General features: G+C 43.4%; 1 protein-coding gene across 3 annotated transcripts in view; it reads right to left on the bottom strand.

Moving 5' to 3' along the window:
* The window catches only part of LOC139260389 (TBC1 domain family member 12-like), a 154,702-nt gene extending 135,588 nt beyond the window's left edge, over positions 1-19,114 (bottom strand). For all 3 annotated transcript variants that reach the window (XM_070876956.1, XM_070876959.1, XM_070876957.1), the window contains exon 1: positions 18,415-19,114. In XM_070876956.1, coding sequence (XP_070733057.1) covers positions 18,415-19,061 — 647 coding nt within the window. In that variant the 5' untranslated portion in view covers positions 19,062-19,114. The remainder of the gene's footprint in view (positions 1-18,414) is intronic.
* Positions 19,115-19,350: the final 236 nt, after the last annotated feature.

Here is a 19,350-nt window from a genome sequence, read left to right as displayed (position 1 = left end):
AGGGAATTATAGACCGGTCAGCCTGACATCGGTAGTGGGTAAAATGATGGAATCAATTATTAAGGATGTCATAGCAGTGCATTTGGAAAGAGGTAATATGATAGGTCCAAGTCAGCATGGATTTGTGAAAGGGAAATCATGCTTGACAAATCTTCTGGAATTTTTTGAGGATGTTTCCAGTAGAGTGGACAAGGGAGAACCAGTTGATGTGGTATATTTGGACTTTCAGGCTTTCGACAAGGTCCCACACAAGAGATTAATGTGCAAAGTTAAAGCACATGGGATTGGGGGTAGTGTGCTGACGTGGATTGAGAACTGGTTGTCAGACAGGAAGCAAAGAGTAGGAGTAAATGGGGACTTTTCAGAATGGCAGGCAGTGACTAGTGGGGTACCGCAAGGTTCTGTGCTGGGGCCCCAGCTGTTTACACTGTACATTAATGATTTAGATGAGGGGATTAAATGTAGTATCTCCAAATTTGCGGATGACACTAAGTTGGGTGGCAGTGTGAGCTGCGAGGAGGATGCTATGAGGCTGCAGAGCGACTTGGATAGGTTAGGTGAGTGGGCAAATGCATGGCAGATGAAGTATAATGTGGATAAATGTGAGGTTATTCACTTTGGTGGTAAACACAGAGAGACAGACTATTATCTGAATGGTGACAGATTAGGAAAAGGGCAGGTGCAGAGAGACCTGGGTGTCATGGTACATCAGTCATTGAAGGTTGGCATGCAGGTACAGCAGGCAGTTAAGAAAGCAAATGGCATGTTGGCCTTCATAGCGAGGGGATTTGAGTACAGGGGCAGGGAGGTGTTGCTACAATTGTACAGGGCCTTGGTGAGGCCACACCTGGAGTATTGTGTACAGTTTTGGTCTCCTAACCTGAGGAAGGACATTCTTGCTATTGAGGGAGTGCAGCGAAGGTTCACCAGACTGATTCCCGGGATGGCGGGACTGACCTATCAAGAAAGACTGGATCAACTGGGCTTGTATTCACTGGAGTTCAGAAGAATGAGAGGGGACCTCATAGAAACGTTTAAAATTCTGACGGGGTTAGACAGGTTAGATGCAGGAAGAATGTTCCCAATGTTGGGGAAGTCCAGATCCAGGGGACACAGTCTAAGGATAAGGGGGAAGCCATTTAGGACCGAGATGAGGAGGAATTTCTTCACCCAGAGAGTGGTGAACCTGTGGAATTCTCTACCACAGAAAGTTGTTGAGGCCAATTCACTAAATATATTCAAAGAGGAGTTAGATGAAGTCCTTACTACTAGGGGAATCAAGGGGTATGGTGAGAAAGCAGGAATGGGGTACTGAAGTTGCATGTTCAGCCATGAACTCATTGAATGGCGGTGCAGGCTAGAAGGGCCGAATGGCCTACTCCTGCACCTATTTTCTATGTTTCTATAAACTGAAGCCTAGCCCACAGACAGTACATAATATTGAGCCAACCCAGGACCTTGGATTTTGCAGGACTTACCCTCACTCCCCAACGTGGGGTCAGCACCCCCACGTGTAGTCGATCTCTGCGAGGCACCCATCAGAACTGCCACGCGACTTTCAATGTGGGTGAGTGGGACCAGTTTTGCCGGTCCGCCACCTGTTTTCTGCTGCTCTCGGCAACTGTGGGACAACTTTTCCTCCAAAGATGACAATACAAATTTTTTTTTTTTTTTTTAAAAAGAGAGCCCTTCTGCTCTTGTGGCACACAGTCATCAAAGCACCTATACCATACTGTGTGCATTTAATAGTGCTCTTTTTAATGGGCCTGATAGCTGCCCGTGGTTCATCAGGAAAACATCGAAGTATAGAAACATCTTTTAAGATGTCGAAAGGCAGCCTTTATAATATGTGACGATCATTCATGGCAAATAAGGTGCAATGCTAAGTCTAGCGATACCAACATGCGTCACATTTACAATTTGAGTAATTGGAATGCATAAATAAAAATATTACTTACTCTGACGACCTTACAATGGTCATTCCGCCTCTTCCTGCACTGGACATGGTCCCTCTTGATAAGAGTCCATCGAGGAATCCTGCTCAGCCACACTTTTCCACACACGTTTTATAATAGATGAGTGTAATTTTCCACGACCCTTGCTCGAGATCTCCCCCTCCCCCCCCCATCTGCTTTCTACAGCAGTGATGAGGGCCTCATTTGCATCGAGTGAATTTCCTGGCCCTCTTCCTTGCTCAATCACCCTGCATTTTTAATTTTTGATGAAATGTGATGAACTGTGTGGTGATGAACTCTACTGATGTTTAAATCCCCTCCCAAAAATGGTTGATTCAGCCCTGGATGTACTGCACATGCACACCCTTCACGTGACCTGGTAGATGCCAAAAGGATCGAGAGAAAAAAAAACACAGAACGGCATTTTTTTAAACCAGTGAAAAATTAGTTTCGGTGCACACAAGTTTTTTTTTTAAAAAAACGGCGCACTTTTACCGCTATAGCGATCGGCAAAAAATGCTTGGCCAATTTTGCATATTTATTTTTTGACGCTATTTTGGTGCTTAAAAAAGACGTTAAACACAATTAGTGCTAAAAAAAAACGGCGATAGTGGTATTTGCCCAATTTCTAGCCCTGCTGCTTTAGTTATGGATGGGCGGGGTGCACCACTGCACTAGTCTGGTCAGATATTTGTAGGCACTTATTTGATGCTGATAGCTTGGACTATGTACAATTCTAACAGCTGTGCTGTTTCTGAAAAAACAATCACAAATTATCCATACAATTGTGAACACGAAGAGAGAAAGAAGGAAAGAAAGAGCAGCTTTTATTTTTGCAGTACCTGTCTTCAGGACGCCCAAAGCATTTCACAGCCGATGACACACAGTCACTGTTGTAATGTTGGGAAACAGTCAATTTGCACGTGGAAAAGATCCCACAAGGAGCAATGAGATGGCCAGTTAATCTGTTTTTGCTGGTACTGATTGAGTGATGAACATTGGCCAGGAAATACCTGCAACAAGCTTCCTCTCAATTGTCCTGCCCCTCTACTTGGAAGCTGCAGTGGAAATTTCTCTTGGGACTGGGAGCTACAATTTCCACTACTGTTGATAAATCCTCCATCCGTGAAAGATGCACTTTGGGAGTTGTAGTTCCACAGGAACAGGCTGAAAACTGGAATACCCAGAATATACTGCTACCCTCGCAGAAAATTTGCACAATTTTTTTTTTTTTTAAAGTCAGCATTTTATACAATTTAAGCCGTCAAATAAAAATTCAGCTAGTTTAACATGAGAATTCTTGCATGTTGCTGAGGGGAACTGGCACTGGTCATGGGTCCAGGTGGATATTTGTACAGCATTTTGAAACTGATGCTGGGCATTGCAACCAGAATTTTACAAAAAAAGAGAAAAAAATCTTTAAAAAAGTGAGTTAAAATGTAAATCCAAAAGGACGAACCAAGAAAAATTTGAACAGCGTGCTCTTGAATTAAAATGGTTTTATTTTCCTTCAATAGGCAATGCCACAGGAGGCCAACTAGTGTATAAAATGAGTGAGCATTTAGAATTGCATGGATTCATCAAGGACAGCCAGCACAAATCTATTAAAAGCAAGCTATGTTTGACAAATTTAATTGGAGTTTTGAAGAGGTTACTGATTGGATAAAGTGAGTGTAGCTTTGGTGTATAGAGATTTTCAGAACACTGTTGATAAGTTGACTTGAAACACTCAGGTGCGTGGCTGGAACGTGGATTGATGGACAGGAAACAGTTACGGCAAATTTGCGTTGGTTGGAGTGGCAAAGGATCGGAAATGATGTATCCTCAGGATCAGTGATGGGTCCACTTTTGCATATTTATTTATTTGGACTTGGACATGAGAGCACAATCTCAAAATCCACAGATTAACCCATGCATTTCTAAATGCTCCCCAATTTCATACACTAGCTGATATCCCTGTGGTGTTGCTCTAGCATTTAGCAAGTACTGACGAGAGCTACAAATGACTTCAGGAAGAAAGACAGGTTAGCAGTGTGAGCAAACAAGTGGAAGATGTAACTTAAGGTGGCTAAGTGAGAGAATACATTTTGGAAGGAAAAACAAGGAATGTCAGTACGAACTCAGCGAAAAGGTGCTGAAGGGCGTGAATGAACAGACAAGTGTAAGTACAAACACTTCGATAAAGCCATAAAAAGGCCACAGCATTTGTAAAGTACTAATTGTATACCCAATATATCCAGCTGGAGATCATGCAACAGATTCACCAGGATGATGCCAGGGATGGGAAACAGATACTGGGCTATTGTAGTGTCCATTGAGGCAGAGGAGAGGAAGATTCCATAGAATTTTTTTTAATTCTGAAGGGTTTTGATGAAGTGTGGAGTGATAACCTATTTCCTCTGGTTGGGGGAGTCAGTACCAAAGGGTTATCAATTTAAAATGGTCACCAGGAGAGAGAGAGGCATTAGAAAAAAAAAATTATGTAGAGGGTTGTTGAAACATGGAACACTTTGCCATGAGTGGCCCATGCATCTTTTCAGAGAAAATGAGAAATATTTAAAGCAGACTACGAGGAGAAGGCAGGGCAGTGGAAGAAGTTCTGCACTATGCCAGCAAAGAGCTGGCATAGACTCAATGGGCCTAATGACAGCCTCCTGTGCTGTAAACTAGTATAGTTCTATATAAATTACTGTGTTCAGTTTGCCAGTAAGTGAAGAGTGAAACACCACAAAAAAAGGAACACAGTGTTCAGTGTTAATTGAGGTAAATGCTCTATTTAAGTGAAACACTAAACAAGCTGCAAGTACACTGATGCCTTTGTACAAGGCTGTAAAATAAACACACAGTTGTGACATTGGAATACAAGCTGCAAAAGGAAATATGGCTTTGCATCAAAATCAAGTGCAAGGCCCATAGTCCCATTCGCTTCATAAATACCAAGTGGAAAGGAAACAAAATATAGAAACATAGAAAATAGGTGCAGGAGTAGGCCATTCGGCCCTTCGAGCCTGCACCACCATTCAATAAGATCATGGCTGATCATTCACCTCAGTACCCCTTTCCTGCTTTCTCTAACTTATCTCTTTCTATTTCAAATCAATGAACATACAAGAGTTATTAAAATGAACCCAGGACGTGTTTTTTTGGGGTGCAGGGAGAGAAGATTTGATTTGAAAAATCAGATGTGACACAGCAAGACACACACTGCAGCAACTTTTGACTGGAATGCAGGGCACTATAATTTGCCATGTTTCAAATAACTGAAATGCAACGCAACCTAAAACATCAACAGATTTCAATTCTGAGTTGTATCACTCCTCATCAAGAAGGGGGAAAGGAAACTGAAAATTGAGGGGTGGCTAACGGTATAGCCAAAAAGTTTTGAGGAACTTTTTGAAAATGGGGCGGGAGGGGGGAAAACATGACAGAGCGCCTTGGGGCAGTTTTATACATTAACGGCACTATATAAATGCAAGTTAATGCTGTAATCGAGGGGGGAAGTTTCAGGGAGCGAGGGGTACTGGTTAAAAAAGTGGTGACTAGTGCTGAGAGCACAAAACAAGAGCTAGTCAGAGTAGCATATGACATGGATGCAGAGATATGGCTAGACAAGATCGCTAATTAGGTTGGGACAAGAACATGGAGATATTTGAAAGTGAGGTTGATATTGGAAGTCAATTCACTAGGACATGGGTAGCCAATAGAGCTTTTGGGGGGGTGGGGGGGTGGGGGGGAAGAGAACGAGATGAGGTTGCAGAACTTGGTGCAGATGAGGAAAGGGGCCAAGGTATTCTGAATAACTTGTAATCTGGGGGGGGGGGGCAGCTGCAGTAGTGGCCTTGTGTTAGATATGAAGCCCATAAGGTCCTCAGTGAAGATAGAGGATATAGAGGACAGAGATCAGAGTTGGTAAGCAGGTATATGGAGTTGCTACTGTTCTCCAAGATGATCTTGGAGTAGCAGATTTGGTTGGGTAGGAGGAAGACAAAGACACAGGCAGTGGGGCAGTAGACAAAGTGTATCCTGAAAGAAGTTGGAGGGGCAAGAGGATGAGTTGTTCAAATATGGAGAAGGAGCCAGAAGAATAAGGGAATAAGCCAAGCTGGGATCTGAAGACGAGTGCTAAACTGCTAATGCTGCAGTAGGGATGAGAGAGGAGATGGAACATGAAGCCAGGTGGGGCAACCTCAGCGAGGTGGAAAGGAGTTGCACAGGTAAACCAGATTTTAGTGAGCTCCAGGATGCTGGTGTGCTCCTCGAAGATGAAGTTATGGATAAAGAGAGTCTTTTGTTGCAAGAGAGCAAGCATTTTGTAGGGCATTGTGCAAGAGGTGGGTAACCAGAGATTCACTGGAGGATCCCGAGGGGGTTCAGAAAAGGGGGCGCACCAGAAAAGGTGCAGGAAAATGGGGAGAGAATTTGAGAAAGCACCATGGGAAGAGAGTTAAGGTAATGAGAGTAACTGCTGTAATGCAACAAGTGACATATGCATTGAAAATTCCCAGGTTGAGAAAGAGCAAAGCAGTGAGTCAGCCCAGGAGAGCAACAAGTTTCAGCATGAGGGAAGAGCACTCAGCGAGGGTGTAGCAATAGGTAGAGTTGTAGAACGAGGCGGCTTGAAGCAATTTATAGGATAGGGTAGGTTGGTGGGTCGGGGGCGGGGAGAAAGAGATTGAGAGAGAGAGATATTGCATACGTAACCAATAAAATACTATACATCATAGGCTGTAGTTATCTAGTATGCTAGTTAGCAGCACTGTGTTTTCGCTACCCAACTACAAATCTGACTCATCCCAATGTGTTTAGACACATCTGCTATCTCCCAGAAAATGTTAAATATATTGAGAACAAGGCTGGAACCACCATGACACTCAAAACATTGAAATCTAAGCACTTTAAACCAGCCTCAACACCAACAGTTCGATGTCAAACCAGCAACTTGAGAAAAAGAAAAAAAAATACTTATGTTGCCTGGCTATCCAAACTCTACAATGGTTGCCAACTTGTTTCAATCACCAACATTCAACTGCATGACTTCAGAATCAAATATACATGATCCAATGTTATAAATTGGGTTTGAGCAAAACACAATAATGGTTGTATAAAATGTTCATGCCATTGACACTTATGCTGTAGGATCACAGCCTTTGTCCTTTCAAAGTTGGGTTTTCGGTAGGGAGCATTTCGAAGGATACAACACCAGTAAGCACTGATGCTGTCATTTCACATACGACTGACTGAAACAGTACCATGACAATTTTAAAGACTGAATCCAGAACTTCCAGCTTTATACAAAGTAGTGTACGAAAGCTGCTGTAGCTGCACATCAACATTCTGCATCATTCCAAAATCTCTTCTACTTTCTATGGAACTATTTTCCAAACAAGCTCGAAGTCTGTCACTGTAAAGAGAAGTTTAAATGTAGAATGAGACACTTGGCTATCCAGTACTGATAGCGTGCATTGCTATAGGAAATGTGTTGCCTGTTACAATACACTTTGTCCATCAGCAAATACTAGCATTAACATTGTTCTCATTAGTCATCACCAGCTGCAACCTTATGCAAAAAAGCATTCCAGGAATGTTTGAACCACAATAATAGAACTTTATTATGTTATTAACATGATAACAGGCAAGCTGGCCAGTATTATCTCAGCAAAATATTGTACATTGGTGTTTATGGTCACAATTCAACCAGCTCTGCTGACGCACAGGATAACAGAAAAAGATAGACCACATTGTCAAATAAATCACATACTGGAAGCTGGAAAACATTCGCTAACCGGATTCTGCCAAGAATAGAGACAAAAATTAGATCTTCTACAGTCCCCAATGTAATTGCCTTTAAACTGCAGCAATAGTGAAATCCATGTGAAATGTCCCACATGTAAAACAAGTTGCACTGATTTAATTACTAAGATATTACCAAGAAAATCAATGATGCTTGTAAAAGAACCACATTCTTTGTTTGGTCAACTATAAGTGGCAATAAATTGTTAAAAACTGCAAAATTTTGGAAAACAAACACAGAAAATGCTGGGAAGACAGAACTCTGACACTGGGTTATATCTGAGACAGTAACTTTTTTTCTCTTTACATGTGCAGCTAAAGCTAGTGCAATACCAATATTTACTGTTTTTTATAAATTGAAACGGTCAACTTGCATACTTATACTAGAATCTTCTTGACAGATCTTAACTCATCCCCAGGAAAAGGGCAAAGGCGGGCGGGGAGTTGCCCAACCTCTGTCCAGAATACCCGGGAAATTCTTACACCTGGTAAAAGCGTACGGCCTGCTTTTACTAGTGTAAGAGTTTAGCCTAATATAAAAATAATTTTGTTTAATTATTTACACATTAAAACACCTGTAAAATAAGTTCGTTATTTTTAGCCCCTTTAAAACATTTACATTTATTTTTCAAAAATTTAAATTTTTGTATAAATCGTACATACAGAATCTCCAGAAGTATGAATGTGGATCCCCCTTCTATTAGTGGCTGGGCCGGTCCACGTGATCCTAGAGACGCTTGCAAACTGCGTGCACCTCTGGGATACGTGTGCCTTTACCCGCGCGGTCGCGGAGAGGCCAAGGAGCGCAAATCACCGTGAATCCCGAGGGTCTAGGTAGACGCGGATTGTATTTGCGGATCGAAGGCATTCCCCCGCGGGAAGCCTCCGACCGCAATTTCAGGCCCAATATCTCTTCCTCAAAACAGGCATCTTCCGGGGGTGTGGGGGGGGCAATGGAAGGGGTCGTTTCTCCTCTTAATGACAAACAAACGCTTCAGATTATAATCTCTCCAAGCAGCCACTGAGGAGAATATTCCAAACATTCTACATCCATACCACATAACTTAGCAAGCACTCTCGCAGAGCTTACAATGCACTGGATCAGTAATCAAAGGAACACGTTGCACCATCATACATAAATATACCTAATTTTTGATGGATAGTATAAACAAAATACATTATGAAGACAAATGGGATGATTTATCAGTTATGTTCGTGATTATTAGGGCGGACTGCAGGTCATTGTCATGCCTTCAGGAGCAAAATAATTTACTTTGTTCTTAAAAGTTTGGAGTCCATTGGATTGGTAATGGAGGGAGCAAATTGAGGTGATGAATTGACCCCAGACAATTTGTCAGCACATGGATTTACTTGTCCTTTTAAATGGAAAGCACAGCTCTTTCAATTTGGGTTTTTAAAGCTATTTATAGAAGTGATGATTTTAGAGCATAGAGTCCCAGGAGGTCATTAAGCAAAGCTCCACTGAAATTACCAGTGTTTGCTAGCAGCTCCTTTTCAATTAAACAAATGCCACGGGGCAATTTTGGGCACACTAAAAGGCAGATGTTGCCAACACTGAAAAGTTTATTATAGAGCAAATCTTTCTATTGCAGACCATACCAGAGTCCAGATAGAATACAAGTTCACTGCCTTTACACTTCCAATCTATTGAGATCAGATAGCAATTTTCATTTACATAACACTTAATGTCCAAGATGACCCAAGGCATGTTACAAGAAATAAGATAACAGACACCAAGCCACCGGAGAGGTGACTGAAGGCTCGGTCGAAGAAAGATTTTGAATGTTAGATAGTTGAAGAGACTTAAGTGTCTCGGGACAGTCTCCTCCTAGTTACCAAATGTGTATTAGTAAACAGCAGAAAAAAGCACCCAATTTGAGCATTAATTGGCATCAATTCAGAAACTCATGAAAATTAGATTAGGAAAAACTACTGCACTTGTCCAATCAGGATGTTCTCTCAGATTGTCCTGCAACTGATAAACGGTGACATTTGCACTCCATCTGGCCATAACCACATGTGCAAGTGATAGATGCTGTTAATGGATGCAAGGCAGGACAATATTCCACTTCACCATAGTAAAATCATCCCTCACAGCAGACAGACAGACATTTCCACCACTTTTTCAGGTAGAACGTTCCAGATCCCGACAACTCAGTGAAACATTTCTCTTCATCTCCCCTCTAGCATCTTTTGCCAATGATTTTAAATCTATGACCGTTGGTTATTGATTCACTCGCCAGAGGGAATAGTTTTTCTCTATCTACTCTATCGAAACCTCATTATCCTGAAAACTTCTCTGTTCCAAGGAGAACAGTCGCAAGGTTTCCAACCTCCCCTCATCCCTGACAACATCCTGTTAAACTTCCTCGGAATCCTTTCGAAGGCCTTTACATCTTTCCTCAAGTGTGGTGCCTAGAATTGTTCACAATATTCCAGCTGAGGCCCAACATGATTTATAAAGTTCTAGTGTGATCGCTTTGCTTTTATATTCCATGCCTCTGCATTTATAAATCCAAGTAACCCATATGCTTTTTTAACCACCTGATCAACTTGCACTGCCACCTTTAAGGATTTGTGTATATGGACACCAAGGTCTCGCTGTTCATCCACATTTTCCAAAAACATACCATTTATAGTATACGCCCATTTCCATATTAGTCCTCACAAAGTGTATCACTTCACACTCCTGCCCATGTCATCCTGAAGCCAGTAACTATCCTCATCACTATCTACTACTTTAACATCCTCAAACTTTATAATGCTGCTCCCTACATCCGTGTCTCGATTGCTTATAAAAATTGAAATGAATAATGGATCCAAAACTAGGACATTGGAACAGAACTACTGTACACCACCACCATTGTTTAACTTTACAGGTATACAGTTAAAACTGATCGAAGCTAGCCAGGATCAAGGCATTTAAGCATCATTTTAAAATGTAAACAAAATGGCTTGCAGTTACAGAAAACGGAGAAGCAAAGGGCAGCTACCACCCATCTTTAGTTTATTGCAGTGTAATCATTAGGATTTCACTAAAAAAATAATCGTGGTGTGGAATGTTTTCATACCATGCCCATCTAGGTTGCACACCTTTTAATAATAGAGCAATTATTTATTTTGTCCTTTCAAATTTTGGCAACATCAGCAGAGTCTTATGTTAGGTTAATTCGAATAATTTGAAGTGATGAATTAAAAAGTATCACAAAATGAGAACACATGAAAGCATACTGGCTTAAGTCAAACTTACCCATTTTCTGGTGACAGGATTGCAGGAAACAAACTTTAGGTAAGAAAAAACAAGTTTTATTTAGAAATTATGAAAATCTTAAGCTTTCATGTGTAAATATTTCAATTAAAAATTATGGAGCATCATTTTAGGAGATGAAACAATTCCACTCTTTAGTACCGCAATTAACATTCCCAGATGCACAGAAACGTGTCTTCTACATGCCCCAACATCAGCTGAGTGAGCACACCTATTGCACCAGTAGAATATTTTACATAAGTAATCTTTGTGGCCGCTCGAGTAAGATGATCAATTTAACGCCAATTGGTGCAGTGGGCGAGATTGCGGTCGAGGCAGTCTAATTTAAGTAAAACATTTGTAGCTGTCAGGAATATAAATTAGTCCATTTTAAAGTGAATTCAAACTCAGAAGGCAGAGGCAAGATCGTACAAAAATTAGCAATTTTGAAGTAGAACACCTTTAGGCTGCTGAGATGACTCGGGATTATTTACCCTAAACCCAGATATTTGTACAGTAGTGACACACACAAGTGAAAATACAAATACACATTTCAGACCTGAAAATCAAGGCTGACAAAGAGGCCATCACTGCAGTAAAAAGCACTGGCCTTTTATAAAATAAAACAATTGTAATTCCAGTGCTTTTGTAGATAAATTCCGTGGTTTCTAAAAAGCAAATTACAAGAAATTTCCTGCAAAACAATACACAGAACATACATTGGAATATCTACATTAATCCATCAGTGCATCATACTCCCAATGTCGAGTTAGCCAATGCTGAATGTATTGCACTAATTTTGATCAAGCAGGACCATGCTAAATGTCAAGGTTCTAACCTAACGCAGTGGAATAGAATTAGCACAACAAATGCTATGCCTGGTAAATTTAAGGATTAATGTTATACGCTATATGCAGCCTTCAGTGTCTAATCTGTCTCTGGAGTGGAGAGGAGGGCGACTCCTCAGAGGGAATAGTCTTGCACCACTCTCGTCTGATACCACATTGGCTGATACCACATATATATGTATTCATATTTTATTAAATAGTGACATTCAAAACTCAAAAGAATTCAACTTGCATTTATATAGCGCCTTTAACGTAGTGAAACATCCCAAGGCGCTTCACGAGTATTATGAGATGAAAAAGTTTGACACAGAGCCGCATAAGTAGAAATTAGCGCAGATGACCAAAACCTTGGTCAAAGAGGTATGTTTGAAGGAGCATCTTGAAGGAGGAAAGAGGTAGAGAGGCGGAATGGTTTAAGCAGCGAATTCCAGATCTTGGGGCCTAGGCAACAGATAGAAACATAGAAACTTACAGCCCAGGAGGCCATTTCAGCCCATCGTGTCTGCGCCGGCCAACAAAGAGCCGCGCAGCCCTTGGTCAGCAGCCCTAAAGGTTACAGACAAACCCATGAACAATGACGGAAAGGCAAAGAGCACCCAGTCCAACCAGTCCACCGCACACCACTGCAACACGCCTTATACTAAAAAACATGGCACTGCCTGGTTGAGCGATTATAATCAGGGATGCTGCTCAAGAGGGCAGAATTAGAGGAGCGCAGACATCTCGGGGGCTTGTGGGGCTGGAGGAGATTACAGAGATAGGAAGGGGTGAGGCATGGAGGGATTTGAAAATAAGGGTGAGAATTTTGAAATCGAGGCATTGCTTAACCGGAAGCCAATGTAGATCAGTGAGCACAGGGGTGATGGGGTGAGCGGGACTTGGTGCGAGTTAGGACACAGGCAGCCAAGTTTTGAATCACCTCTAGTTTACATAGGATAGAATGTGGGAGGCCAGCCAGGAGTGCATTGGAAGAGTCAAGTCTAGAGGTAATAAAGGCATGGATGAGAGCTTCAGCAGCGGATGAGCTGAGGCAAGGGCTGAGACGGGCATGTTACGGAGGTGGAAATAGGCGTTTTTAGTGATGCTGTGGATGAGAGGTTGAAAGCTCATTTCAGGGTCAAATATGACACCAAGGTTGCGAACAGTCTGGTTCAGCCTCAGACAGAAGTTGGTGAGAGGGATGGAGTCAGTGGCTAGGGAACGGAGTTTGCGGCGGGGACCAAAAACAATGGCTTCGGTCTTCCCAATATTCAACTGGAGAAAATTTCTGCTCATCCAGAACTGGATGTCGGACAAGCCGTCTGACAATTTAGAGACTGTGGAAAGTCGAGAGAAGTGGTGGTGAGGTAGAACTGGGTGTCATCAGCGTACATGTGGAAAGTGACGCTGTGTTTTCAGATGATATCGCCAAGCAGCAGCACGTAGATGAGAAATAGGAGGGGGCCAAGGATTGATCCTTGAGGGACAATCAGTAGTTACAAAGTTGGGAATTGACTGCCTTTCAAAAACTGGCACACAACATTTCCATTGTTGCCAGTGATTTTAAATACAAAATTCATAATAAAAAAAGTGCAGAGGTAACCCAGAGTATAGAATCACAGTTTACAAAGGTATTATATATCTATTTTAATTTTTAAAACACTGCTCAATATTGTTTTGCTTTTCAAAAGTTGGTCACTGTAATTTATAAATAATTTGTTGCTGTAGCTTTTGGCCTACTAAATGTTTGATTATAGATATAGGATTGCAAGACTCAACATCATGCTTTGCCTCTGTTCAGCATAGCCAGATTGTTCAAACCCCTGCTTCTACTGTTACACCACTACCAACCTCCAACACCAGCAATTAAAAGGACAACAATCCATTAGCATTTGTAGAAAATAGAAGCTTGATTTAATATACGGATCTTAAACTACACTTTGCTAACATATTTGTAGCCATTTTTCCACACGTTATTGATCTTCTGCAGTGTCTGGCATCTTTGATTAACAAATTCTTAAACTGCAGACAAATGTTCTTTATTTTGGTAGTGTCGGTGGTGGTTGGGGAGGGATGGGCAAAAATATTTACACATTTAGTGGGGGAAAAAACTGATGTCCTATAATAGTAATTATAAATCAACTGCTTTACAAAAGAGATGGTGTGGAACATAATTGATTATTTTCATATCATGTCACAGGCCTTGTAGTTTGGTAAAAAAGTGTTTTCACAATAGTAGATGGCTCAAAATAAAAACAGCTAGTGTGTGCTGGAATGTGTGGTCAGAAAACTATAAACAAATATAACTTTAACATAGAAACATAGAAACATAGAAAATAGGTGCAGGAGCAGGCCATTCAGCCCTTCTAGCCTGCACCGCCATTCAATGAGTTCATGGCTGAACATGAAACTTCAGTACCCCCTTCCTGCTTTCTCGCCAATAGATAAATATTTCTGTATGGCAGCTAAAATTATCTAATTATTGCTACAAAAAATGATCAATTGCTGCCCAATTGAAAAGCAGAAAAAAAATCACCAGAACAGGCACGAGCTGAACAGTTCTCATTATAAAGGCATAAGAATTAGCTTTGGCAAACATACTAATTTTTCAGACATCTGTTTATCTGACTCGGAGAAAATTCACCATGGACTTATTTACTTAGAAAGTGATCAAGTGTGGCAACTCCACTTAAAGTGACAAGTTATGTCTATGCTAATAAACAGGAGTCTTCCCAAAGGATCTCACCACTGAAAACCAAATATACAGCACTGTAACGTACCTCTTTAACCAGTGCTCTTCACCCAGGGGGAGCCCACAACCCTTTTTGAATTTTATCAATAAATGTTTTCCCCTTTTTGTGTCTCTGAATCATATCCCTTGCCTCACCGAGATGATGAGCTGGTAACCTGCACTTAAACATCATAGTATCCTTCAAGCCGTGTACTCAAGTGGTAGCCCAGAGTGGACTCGAGTGATAAGCTCCAATTTTCTCCATTTTCTGTATGGATGTATCTGACAACTGTTTAACATCTCCCCAAAGCACAGCTAACATGTGTGGTGTATAAGGAATTGCAGTTATTAACTCACATCCTGCTACTTTGAAACAATACACACTGTGGCTCTCATGCACTGCACCAACTTTTAACATCCCACATTTTTGAGAAAATACACATTTGGAAGAAGTTCAAGTTAATGAATAGTTTTGTATGCCATTAATGGGAGAGGGCAATCTCCTGGGCCCGGTCGTCGCTGTCTATGGGTGGTGTGGTGGGAAGCATGAGATAGGCCCAAACTTGTGGGATTTGCAGGGTTGGGTTTAAAGTAAGGATTTAAGTGAATGCACCCCCTATTAGGGCTAGGGGAAGTTTAGACAATGGGAGCCGGGAGGTTGAGGGTGGAAAGTTGACGGATGGCAGAAGATGGGAGTTGCTTGGCAGGGGAGCTCCCCAGGGAGCTGCCATCCCGGCGGCCATCCATCAAGGGCGCTACTCAGTGCCGAGCTTGCGGCCAACAGCTTGTGGTAGGCAACTAGGCCCATACAGCAGTGCCTGGTCTCCAGTCGTCTTGGACCCCCTTGCCACTGGACCAAGACCTTGCTCAGCTAAGCCCATGGTAGCTGGTGTGTAACGGCCATCCCATGTTAAAAGAACTCACCCACAGGCATCCTCCACTCCTTTAACATGACAGGGACTGTGGTTCTCATATTGGACTGCTCAGCCACCTAAGGACCCATTTTTAGAGTAGAAGCAAGTCTTCCTCGATTCCGAGGGACTGCCTATGATGATGATGAGGGCAATCTAGGCTATGGACATCTGCACAAAAGTAAGTGTTCCATTGTCACCCAACATTTCTTATGCAAGGCAGATTGGGTCCTCAGTTTTCCCAGCCAGGCCAGGAGATGGTGCCACAAAATGCTCCCATCTAGTGGCCTAGCAGACACTTCATTCACTGATGTCTGTGATTGTTCAGACTGGGACATCAAACTCAAACCCTTTGCAAAAGTTGTCAGGGTGCCAGTTAAAAACCACTTAAAATAACAGCATATTAAAGTGAATATGAAAAAAGTTCCAAGAATCATACAGCACACAGCCATCGGTCCATCGGTCCTGCTCATAGAGCTACCAATTAGTCCCACTCCCCTTCTCCTGCCCCATAGCCCTGCAATGCTTTTTTAAAAAAAAAGTATCTATCCAATTCCCTTTTGAAAGTTACTATTGAATCTACTTCCTCCACCCTTTCAGGCAGTGCATTCCAGATCACAACAACTCTATTTCTCATCTTCCCCCTGGAACTTTTGCCAATTATTTTAAATGTGTCCTCTGATTATCGATCCTCCTGCAAGTGGAAACAGTTTCTCCTTATCTACTTTATCAAAACCCCTCATAAATTTTGAGCATCTCTCTCCCCTGAACCTCTCTGCTTTAAGGAGAACAATCCCAGTCTCTCCAGATAACTGAAACCCCTCACCCCTGGTACCACCCCAGTAAATCTCTGCTGCACCCTCTCCAAGGCTCTGACGTCCTTTCTAGTGTGGTGCCCAGAATTGGACATAATACTCGAGATCGAATGCAGTGATTTTTAAGGGTTTAGCATAACATCCTTGCTTTTGCACTCTACCTTTATTTATAAAGCCAACGATACTGTATGTTTTTTTTTTAAAGTGTTATCCATGCCCTGCCACCTTCAAAGATGTGTGTGCGAGAACCCCCGTGTTTCTGTTCCTGCACCCTTTAAAATTTAATTTATACTGCCTTTTGTCAATGACCTTCTAAAATGCATCACATTAAGTTCTAAACTTAAATATTTGCTACAAGATAAATGTTTATAAAATGTTTTGGAGTTTGATTCATTAACATTCAAATAGCAGGCATCCAAATTCATTTTATAAACGGCACTAATTGGACTTGTAAAGTCTTGAAAACTGCATCTTCTTACTCGAGATGAGGGAGTCTAGGAATAGTTACAAAAAAATTGTTGCATTGCGATCGTCTATAAACCGTTTCTGTTTAAGAGCATATAAAAAGCACTGCTGGTGGAAGGGGTGATGCTTTATAAACACTTGTAAATTAGCATTTAATATATTTTTGGAAAGGAGGTAACCAAAAAACACTTGGTACACGGGGAGAGAGAAACAATGTTCCTCATACAGCATTGCCAAAATGCAAACTCCACGTCTTGTTGGAAATCTGCGGTTGAGATACGGGTGACTCCGAAAGGTGTTTCTTCTGTAATTTGAGAAAACTAAATACGCAAACTTGAAAACAACGATCTTGTGATGTAAACTCCATTCACTCCAGCTGTGCAAGAGCATTTGTACCACACCCTAATCTAGTTACTATGAGCCAAACACAGCGGAACTACAACTTAAGATTTATTTATAGAGGACACATACTCAACATTTGAATATGTAAAAACATTAAATATTTCTACAAGGAAAGCTCATTCTTAGCTCTGCTTCAGCAGATGTGCAATCAAAACAAATACTAGTGCATCGTCTATTCAGGGGTGCCTCTTCTGTTTTCAGCCTTATTTTAAATATTCCTGATCTCGACTTGTGGTGCTTAGTAACTCGCTACCACCGAGCAGACCAGAGGCTGTGTGGGGCTGGGGTCAGCTTGTTGGTGCCAGTGACAGCTGTGGGTGCCCCAGTGTGAGGGGAAGTGCACGGCTACCCTGCAGGGAGAGGATGAGACGGGCGGAGCCCCTACTGTGTGAGTGTGTCTGAGAGTGAGTGTGTGTGGGTGTGTGTGTGGGGGGGGTGTATGTGTGTGTGTGTGGGGGGGTGTATGTGTGTGCGTCTGTATAAGAGTGTGTGTGTGTGTCTGAGAGTGTGTGTCTATGTGAGTCTGTCTATGAATGTGTGTGTGAGTGTGTCTACGTGTGTGTCTGTGAGTGTGTCTATGTGTGTGTGTCTGAGAGTGTGTGTCTGCGAGTCTGTCTATGAATGTGTGTGTGTCTGAGTGTGTGTGTCTATGTGAGTGTGTCAGAGTGTGTGTCTATGTGAGAGTCTGTCTATGAATGTGTGTGTGAGTGTGTCTATGTGAGTGTGTGTGTGTGTGTGTGTGTGGGTGTGTCTATGTGAGTGTCTGTGTGTGTGTGTGTCTATGTGAGTGTGTCTATGTGAGTGAGTGTCTGTGTCTATGTGAGAGTCTGTCTATGAATGTGTGTGTGAGTGTGTCTATGTGAGTGTGTCTGTCTATGTGTGTGTGTGTGTGTGAGTGTCTATGTGAGTGTGTCTATGTGAGTGAGTGTCTGTGTGTGTGTCTATGTGAGAGTCTGTCTATGAATGTGTGTGTGAGTGTGTCTATGTGAGTGAGTGTCTGTCTATGTGAGTGTGTCTGTCTATGTGTGTGTGTGTGTGTGTGTGTGTGTGTGTGAGTGTCTATGTGAGTGTGTCTGTGTGAGTGAGTGTCTGTGTGTGAGTGAGTGTGTCTATGTGAGTGAGTGTCTGTCTATGAATGTGTGTGTGAGTGTGTCTATGTGAGTGAGTGTCTGTGTGTGTGTCTATGTGAGTGTGTGTGAGTGTGAGTGTGAGTGTGACTATGTGAGTGAGTGTGTGGGTGCACCATGTACCTGCTGATGTAGTCGGCGATACCCAGCCTCCTGGGCTTGGCTCCCTCGTCACTTGCCGGTGCGGGTGCGGGCGCGGGCGGCTCCAGCCCGTCGGCCAGCTGCTCGGGGGCGCTCCGCCTGCGGCTCGACTCGAACGAGTTCCTCGAATGCAGGCTGACGTCCATGAAATCCAGCAGCTCGGGGCCGGGCGGCGGGCCGGGAGTCTGCCGGCCGCTTTGCTCAGTCCTGAAGCCCGGCGCAGGACAGCCGCCGTGCCGGGCACCGAGTCCATCCGAGGTAGAGGTGACGGGAGCGTTAGTGTTTTCTTCCCTCGGGGGGGACGACGACGACGAGGAGGCGGAGGAGGAGAGCGAGGAGGCCGACGAGCAGGAGGCCGAGCCGCCGGCCGGTGGCAGCGGGCTGGAGGAGGAGGAGGCCGAGCTGCCGCTGCCGCTCCGCACAGCCCCGGGACAGGCGGCGGGCGCGGGCGGGGGCTGGGGCGCCGCGCTGCCCCCCGCCGCCGGGCAGCAGCCGTTGAAGACGTCGCCTAAGGCGGGGTCGGTGCGGCTGTGGAAGCGAGAGGCCGAGGCCGCGGCCGCCGCTCGCTGTGTGTCGGGCCCCCGCAGGCAGCTCTCATGGTTACTGTGGAGATAGATCATGCCCGACATGGAGCGCCCGCTCCGCCGCCTCAGCGCGCTACTCACCGGAAACCGGAAACCGCCGCGGCGTCCACGGCGGGCGGGCGGCTGCCTGCCACCCTCGCGTGACGTCGCGGGAGGAGGCGGGACCCTGCAGGCAGGGGTTCTGCTATTGACCATTAGCCGGGACCCCCCTCCCTCCTTCAGGCAGGGGTCCTGCTATTGACCATTAGCCGGGACCCCCCTCCCTCCTTCAGGCAGGGGTCCTGCTATTGACCATTAGCCAGGACCCCTCTCCCTTCAGGCAGGGGTCCTGCTA

This window comes from Pristiophorus japonicus, chromosome 3, assembly GCF_044704955.1.
Source record: "Pristiophorus japonicus isolate sPriJap1 chromosome 3, sPriJap1.hap1, whole genome shotgun sequence".
Classification (NCBI taxonomy): domain Eukaryota; kingdom Metazoa; phylum Chordata; class Chondrichthyes; family Pristiophoridae; genus Pristiophorus; species Pristiophorus japonicus.
Note: the sequence above shows the minus strand (reverse complement) of the source record. Positions and strands in the feature narration are given on the sequence as shown.